This window comes from Crocuta crocuta, unplaced genomic scaffold, assembly GCF_008692635.1.
Source record: "Crocuta crocuta isolate KB4526 unplaced genomic scaffold, BGI_CrCroc_1.0 scaffold69, whole genome shotgun sequence".
Taxonomy (NCBI): domain Eukaryota; kingdom Metazoa; phylum Chordata; class Mammalia; order Carnivora; family Hyaenidae; genus Crocuta; species Crocuta crocuta.
The window spans coordinates 1,235,056-1,243,399 of NW_027551576.1; the positions used below are offsets into that span (position 1 = coordinate 1,235,056).

The 8,344-nt window shown below is 49.0% G+C and overlaps 1 protein-coding gene across 1 annotated transcript; it reads left to right on the plus strand.

Annotated features, from left to right (window-relative positions):
* The first annotated feature begins 378 nt into the window (after nucleotides 1-378).
* Nucleotides 379-5,226, plus strand: VHL (von Hippel-Lindau tumor suppressor). The gene is made up of 3 exons (XM_077751514.1): nucleotides 379-584; nucleotides 2,234-2,356; nucleotides 3,792-5,226. Exons 1-3 carry the CDS (start codon nucleotides 443-445, stop codon nucleotides 4,001-4,003), a joined length of 477 nt encoding a protein of 158 aa, XP_077607640.1. The 5' UTR covers nucleotides 379-442; the 3' UTR covers nucleotides 4,004-5,226.
* Nucleotides 5,227-8,344: the final 3,118 nt, after the last annotated feature.

Consider the following 8,344-nt stretch of genomic DNA (forward strand, 5'->3'; position numbering starts at 1 on the left):
GAACTTATGACTTTATTCTACTCTTCGAATTTTGTAACCGAAGATGGAGACAAAACAAACGAGAAAATTATTAAATAAATAACAGCGCATTTGGTAGGGAGAATATGGCAAAAACCATGAAGATCTTACGAGAATAAATGAAGCTGAGGAAATGCTGTGTCAGAAACTCATCGGTGCGAAAAAAGAATCCGCTTTACGGAGGAAACCCATGGACGAGGCGGCCCGGCGTCAGCCTCTGCGTCCCGAAGGCTCGGTTCCTGCGGCTGGAGGTTGCCCCTGTGGGTGCGCAGTCTCAAGCTGGCCATTTCCGCGAGCGTCTTCCGCAGCCGACCGAGAGCGCGCTCGCGGGGACGCGCACGCACGCACGCGCGCCCCGCCCCACGCCGTACGGCCCACAAATCCCGAGGCGGCGAGGCCCGGGCCGTCCAGACTCCGGGAGGTAATGCCCCGGAAGGCAGGGAACGTGGACGAGGCCGGGGCCGCGGCGGAGGAGGTGGACGCGGAGGAGGTGGGCCCTGAGGAGTACGGCGGGGAGGAGTCGGGCGCCGAGGAGTCGGGCCCGGAAATGTNCCACAGCTACCGCGGTAGGTGGGCCCGGCCCGCCCGCGCCGCCCGCTTTGTCCCGGGGCGCAGCGAACGCCGGCTGCCGCCCCCGAGGGGTTACGACAGATCCGGGTGGACGCTGCTACTAAGTGGCAGCCAATGCCTTTTTATAGGACCGAATGATTTGCATCGGAGGTGGCTTCCCCCCCCTTACACGTATCTTTATCCCTAAAAGTGCTCGTTCGCTCAGTCCGTCTCTGGGAGAATCTGCCATTCTCCGGTGTCCCCCGTGGGCCGGGTCCGCGTCAGGTCCCCGTCCTGCATGGAGAACGGAATCCAGTGGCGGAGACGGAGGAACGCAAAAACGGATGCCGGCCCCTGGCTCCGCGAAGGGAAGGGGTGTGTACGGTTCGGTTAGGGAGCGCTTTGCAGTGGGTCGTTGGGCCCTGAGAGTGGCGTACTCGGTGACGTTTCCCAAACTTTGACACCAGACGTCCCCTGACACTAAACGGCGGAGAACACAGTTCTTCCAGACGACAGCGTTTCTCTAGTCTTCTATTTTATCTAAGAATTTGTGCGACATTTTTGCATTTTTTTCTCCAAAACTTATCTGCGCTTGATTTAATATAAAAAATGTTTAGAGAATCTGGTTTTTTAAAGTTTTATTTATTTTGAGAGAGAGAGAGCGCGCGAGCGAGCGTGGGGAGGGCCAGACCATAACCTGAGCCAAAACCTCGCATCCGCCCCTCAACTGATTGGACCACCCAGGCGGCCTTTAATATAAAATTTTTAAAAATTACTTACCATGTTAATGTGCTTAATGTCACTGAACAGTACACTTAAAATGGTCAATTTTATGTATGTTTTACCATAATAAAAAAAAATTTACCAGTTTACATTTCTTAAAACTTCCCACCAAATCTTCAAGTATGTTTGTGCCCCGGGAATGCATGATGTATTTCTTCAGATGCACTCTCCACCTGCCTTAAATGGACTGTTAGGCCTGGAGGCGGGAAGGTTTGCTTTCTTCCTCTCTCTGCCTCTCTCTGTCTCTCTCTGCATTTAATGTATTTGTCTCTTCAATTCAAGTATAACTTACAGTAAAATGCACAGACCTTACAGATTGGTATGTTTTTGACAAATAGAACAACACCTAGATCCAACTATAGGTTAGAACATTTCCATCGCTCCAGGAAGTTCCCTCCTGCCAGAGGCCACCAATCTTTTGGTTTTCCACACCATAGATTAGTCTGGTCTGTTCCTACAGAATGTACCCTATTCTGTCTGGTGCCCTTTTCTGAACGTGATCGTTTTGCATCTTCTTGTTCATGAGAAGCACAGATGTAAGGAGTTGGTGAAGTTCTTTTAGTTTGCGGTGTTGGGTGTGATTCTCAATTCCCGGACTTTGCTTTCGGACTGTGGGAGCAGACAGGGTGCTGTATTTGGAGCCTCAAGTACCTGCTCTTTTTTCCTTACTGGCCTCGTTGCCTTGAGCAGAGCACTTGGCTTTTTCAGATCTATTTTCTCATCTGTAAATAGAGCTCTTGTGCGGATTGAGTAAGGTATAATATTACTGGAAGGGCTTAGGAAGATATTTAAGCAGCATGAGAGGCAAGTACTTAGGCATCAGTCCACGAAGATGAAGGAAATGGGTGTGTGGCTACATAACAGCTTTTTCTTGTTTTAACAGGTCACCTTTGGCTTTTCCGAGACGCAGGAACATATGATGGGCTTCTGGTTAACCAGACTGAACTATTTGTGCCATCTCTCAATGTTGATGGACAGCCTATTTTTGCCAACATCACGCTGCCAGGTACGGAGGTTCTATCTTACTTAATAAAAAGATAATGCTGGGGGTGCCTGGCTGACCTCAGTGGGTAAAACATGTGGTTCATGATCTCAGGGTCGTGAGTTCAAGCCCCACAATGACCATAGATCCTACTTAAAAGTAAATAATCAAAAATCATAAATAAAAAGATAAGGCCGTGGTAATAAGTAGAGAATAAGCCACATGAAGGAGCCAAACCTTTATTGGCTTTTGCTGGACGCTAGTCAAGTTATCCAACCTTTCTGTGTCCTTTCCTCCACTAGAAATAAAATGGAATTAATTTATTTGTATGCTCTACATGGAACAAAGATGTGCTTGCTCAGAAGCTCTTTGGGCTTGTCAGAGATGAGCTGAATTAAAATACCTGATTGTCAGGGTGCCTGGCTGGCTCGGTCCAGAGAACATGTGACTCTTGATCTCAGGGTTGTGAGTTCAAGCCTCACATTAGGGGTAGAGATTACTTACAAAGTTTAATAAATAAATAAAATATCTGATGTAATTATGAATGCATTTTCACTTCCCTGGCCTTGGAGCAGAATTATGCCCTGGAGTCTTCTAGAAGAATAAGGTACAGAGAATGAGATATCGTAGCTTCTAGTGTTGTATCCTTTTTATTCCCCTCCCTCGCCCCCCGAGAGCATGAGAGAGTGCGCGCGTGAGCAGGGGAGGGCCAGCAGGAGAGGGAGAGGGGGAGTCTTGAGCAGGCTCTACGCCATGAAATCATGACCTGAGTGGAAATCAAGAGTTGGATGCTTAACTGAGCATCCCTAGTGTCGTATTGTTAATGTTATTTAACCCACTCAAGCTCACAAGTTTATTTATTTTGAGAAAGCGAGAGTGTGTGTGTTAGTGGGGAAGGAGCAGAGAGAGGAGAGAGAGAAACCCCCGAGCATGCTCCATGCTGTCAGCGTACAGCCTAACGCGGGGCTCGATCCCATGAACTGTGAGATCATGACCCGAAATCAAGAGCCGGACACTCAACTGACTGAGCCACCGGGCACCCCTTAATTTTATATTTTAGAAAGAGTGCGAGCAGGGGAGAGGGGCCGAGGTAGAGAGAGGATCTTAAGCAGCTTCCACACTCAGTGCAGAGTCTGATGCAGGGCACGGTCCCACCGCCCTGGGGTTGCGAGTAAGTTGCCGGGGCTGCTTACAGCTTAGCCTCAGAGTTGGCGCAGTGTCGCGCAGCCGCGTTCGGTTCATTAACGCCCGGCCCACGTACACGGGGAAGTTCTTACACAAGGTCCTGTGGACCGGGAGGCGTGCGTCAGGGCCGTCACGTTGCCCCCTGCCGCGCGTGCCCACGTTCTTCCCTCCGACAGGAGCCCCGTCTGTAGTGAGGGGTTGCGGGGTCGCCGCAGCCTCCCGCTCCCGCCTTGCCCCGAGCCCGCTGCTGAGGGCCGGTTTTCCGCATTTGCAGTGTACACGCTGAAGGAGCGCTGCCTCCAGGTTGTCCGGAGCCTCGTCAAGCCCGAGAACTACAGGAGACTGGACATCGTGAGGTCGCTGTACGAGGATCTGGAAGACCATCCGAACGTCCGGAAAGACCTGGAGCGGCTGACACAGGAGCACTTTGAAAACCAGCGGATGGAAGGGGAGACGGAGGATTCGAAATCAAATTCGCACTCCTGAGTCTCAGCCTTTGGTGGTACTGACTAGTCTCGGTCTTCATTTAGTACTGGTCACTTACTCTCAGATTCAAGGTGTCTCATTCCCGGAGGAGAAAGTCCTCCATTGCTTACAGGAAGGGTAGCTGCCTTCACCAGGCACTGTGATGTGCAGGGGCAAATGTCACAGACTGTAATTTCATGCCCGCCCCTTCTACACGGATTCCAGTGGTCACCGAGTCGTTGCATTTTTGCCTGCTACTAAGTCAGGAAAGTGTGTGTAAGGACTTTTGTGGAAGTAATTCAGTGAGAATTGTAGCATATTCTCCAATTGTAAGAAAGCGGTGGCGTCTGCTTTTCATTTGCTGTGTTGTGGTTGGTGACGTGTCCGCCTCCCACTTTGAGAAGACACGCGTGTCCCTGAGGCAGGGACACGTCTGTCTTCTCGTTGAGACCCCAGTGCCTCACACATTATGAGCCTTCAGTCAGTGTTTGTTGAAGGAACAAACCAGTGGGTACTTTGGTAGAAAGCGTTGGGAAGGTGTGCCCTTTTTTGGGGGGTGGGGCCTTACAGTGTGTGCCGTCAGCAAGTGTTTTAAAGGGAACCACTTTTATAGAAAGCACTTTTTATAACTTTCTAAATTTTGTGCTCCTCTCGGTCCGCTGCTGTTGCCGTGCTGTTCCGCTTGTTTCTAGACCAGGATTAGCTTTCTACAGTCACTGCGATGATCGCTTCTTCTTAAACGTGACATCTGAACCGAAGATGGGAGAAAATCCCTGTCCTCTCCTTTAATTCTAATGTTAACGTACCGCAAACAGGTTTTTGCTAAGTGTGGGCATTTCTGCCACTTTTTGGAAATCCGTTACATTTCTGTCTGGCTTAGCATTTTATTTTTTTTTAATGCTGCCAGCATTTTAACCAGGGGCCAGTGGTTTGGGGGCGCTGGGGACCGCCCAGAAGAGCCGCTCTCGGGTTCATCTGGGCTCACAAAGCTGCCTGGTTAGCATTTTTCATCAGGCAGGACCTGGTGAGACTGCGCCCCTGGCCGGGAGAGAGAGGGGGCGGCGGCCCCCCGCTCTGGGACATTACTCCGAGCACGGAACGGACTCACGGAGTAGCTGAGAAGGTTTTCCAGCCTCACGGATGTGCAAAGCCTTTCTTACAGACTGGACTTAAACTGACAAACTCACATGCAGTACTTCTATCAGTCTTATCAGTCTTCTTCTTCTTTTTTTTTTTTTTTTTTTTGNCATTTTGGTAAAGACAGTAAAGTAAAAGAAAGGAAAAAAAAAAGATCACTGTAGATACACTACTTGAAAACAGCCACTAAACACTTTGAATGTTTCGCCTCTTTGAGGGCACCTTGTGGTTTGGTTTGGGTTTTAGCTACTTAAAATCATACTGAATATACGGTTTTGTACTCGGCCTTGTCAGTTACGACTTTACAACTTAAACAGTTCCCCGTGGTATTAGAAGCCCTTTTCAGACGTTAGTGTGGGCTTCCTTTGATAAACAGCGGGGTATTTTTTTGGTGTCGTAGCTTCTGCGCTAACCGATGAGCACAGTCCCCGCTCTCTGAGAGCAGCGTCAGCACGACAGTGCCNAGGCTGGGATGGGGGGTGTCAGGACGTCTGCTCCTGCAGGATGGATTCACCGTTGCTTTCATTTTGTCTTTAACCGGTCTTTGTGTCCAGATGCGATTCGTGTGAAAACATGTAGATTGAGGGATGTGGGGTTTTTTTTGTGTCGTCCAGGAGGATGAAACCCTGTCGCATGAATAATTTGTTTTTCATTTGAAATCTTCCTGTATTAAATGTATTGCTCTTAAGAGACTGTGATGTTTCCTATTTTGACTTTTAACAAAAACTGTTCTTTAAGACATTAAATGGTGCTGAGTAAAGACCATCGGTAGGGTGTGTCCCGGTGTCATTTCAAACCGGCTCCGTTGGGAGCCCTGGGTTTCTCTACAGGCTGAACGTGGGGAGAGGCTTTGCAAGCACAAGCAGCTGGCTTCATGCTCAGTCCCTTTTCTTTCCAACCCTTTTAAAAATTTTTATTATTATTATTTTTAATTTCCTTAAGTAATCTCTACACCCAACATGGGGCTCCAAGAACAAGATCAACCCCAATACCAAGAGTCGCATGCTTTACTGAGCCAGCCAGGCCACCCACCCTGACTTTATGTATGTATGTATATGTTTAATTTTTAATTTTTCTTTCTTTTTCATCGTGTTTTATTTATTTACTTTCAGTTTTTATTTATTTATTTTATCTTAGGTAGGCTTCATTCCCAGTGAGGATCCCAACCTGGAGCTTGAACTCATGACCCTGAGATCAAGACCTGAGCTGAGGGGCGCCTGGGTGGCCCAGTCGGTTAAGGGTCCAACTCTTGATATTGGTTCAGGTCTTGATCTCACAGTTGTGAGATGGAGCCCCAAGTCGGGCTCCACACTGAGCATGGAGGCTGCTTGGGATTCTTTCTCTCCCCACCTCGCCCTCCCCCACTTGTGCTTTCTCTCTCAAAATAAACAAACAGACATCAAAAGACCTGTGGGGCGCCTGGGTGGCTCAGTCAGGTTGAGCTCGTCTGACTTCAGCTCAGGTCATGATCTTACAGTTCGTGGGTTTGAGCCTCCAGTCAGGTTCTGTGCTGACAGCTCAGCGCCTGGGGCCTGCTTCAGCTTCTGTGTCTCCCTCTCTCTCTGCCCCTCCTCTGTTTGCTCATGCTCTCTCTCTGTCTCAAAATAATAAACATCAAAAAAAAAAAAGATCTGAGCTGAGATCAAGAGTCGACACTTAACGCTTAACCTACTGAGCCACCTAGGTGCCCCTCACCACTTTTTTAAATATTTATTTTTGTGAGAGCATGAGTGGGGAAGGGTCAGAGAAAGAGGGAGACAGAGAATCCCAAGCAGGCTCTGCACTGTCAGCACAGAGCCCAATGCGGGATCCTAACCCACTGCAAGATCGTGACCTGAGCCGAAACCCAGAGTCGGACACTCAACTGACTGACCCACCCAAGTGCCCCCACTGTATTGTTGTTGTTTTTAATTTTTTAATGTTTATTTATTTTTGAGAGAGAGAGACGGACAGAATGTGAGCAGGGGAGGGACAGAGAGAGAGACACACACAGAATCTGAAGCAGGCTCCAGGCTCTGAGCCGTCAGCACGGAGCCTGGTGTAGGCTTGAACCCAGGAACTGGGAGGTCATGACCTGAGCCAAAGTCGGACGCTTAACTGAGCCACCCAGGCGCCCTCCCACCGTGTTTTTTAAAAAAGTATTTTAATGTTTATTCATTTTTGAGAGAGAGAAGGAGACACAGAATCCAAAACAGGCTTGAAGCTCTGAGCTGTCAGCACAGAGCCCGATGTGGGGCTCGAACCCACAGACCGTGAGATCATGACTTGAGCCAAAGTTGGATGCTCAACCGACTGAGCCACCCAGGCACCCCTCCAGACGACAGAATATTATTTAACACTGAAAAGAAATGAGCTGTCAGCCATGAAGAGACATGGAGGAAACTTGACCACACATTACCAGGTGAAAGAAGCCACACTAAAAAGGTCACCCAGTAGATGATTTCAGCTGTATCACCTGGAAAAGACCAAACTACGGAGTCATAAAATAACGTTGCCAGGTTATGGAGGGGAGGGGGAGATGAACAGGCAGAGCGCAGGGCTTGTTTAGGGCAATGAAACTCCTCTGTCTGATCCTCTAATAGTACATACATGAGTTTTTACAACATGAACTAGACAGCACCACGAATGAACCCTAAAGTAAACTATGGACTCGGGGTGATAATTACGAGGCAGTGATGGTTCATCAGTTGTAACAAAGGTACCACATTGGTGGGGAGGTTGATCATGGGGGAAGCTTTGCATGTGTGGGGGCAGGAGATGGATGGGAAATCCCTCTACCTTCCTCTTAATTATGCTATGATTAAAAAAATTTTTTTTAATGTTTGTTTATTTTTGAGAAAGACGGAGGCAGAGCATGAACGGGGGGGGAGGGGCGGCGAGAGAGGGAGACACAGAATCCAAAGCAGGCTCTCAGGCTCTGAGCCGTCAGCACAGAATCCAACGCGGGGCTCGAACCCACAAACCGTGAGATCATGACCTGAGCGGAAGTCGGAGCTTTACCGACTAAGCCACCCAGGTGCCCCAATTATTCTGTGACTTTAAAGCCTATTTTTTTTTATGGGGCGCCTGGGTGGCTTAGTCAGTTAAGCGTCCGACTTTCGCTTAGGTCATGATCTCACGGTTCGTGGGTTCGAGCCCCGCGTCGGGCTCTGTGCTGACTGCCAGCTCAGAGCCTGGAGCCTGTTTCAGTCTGTGACTCCCTCTCTCTCTGACCCTGCCTTGCTC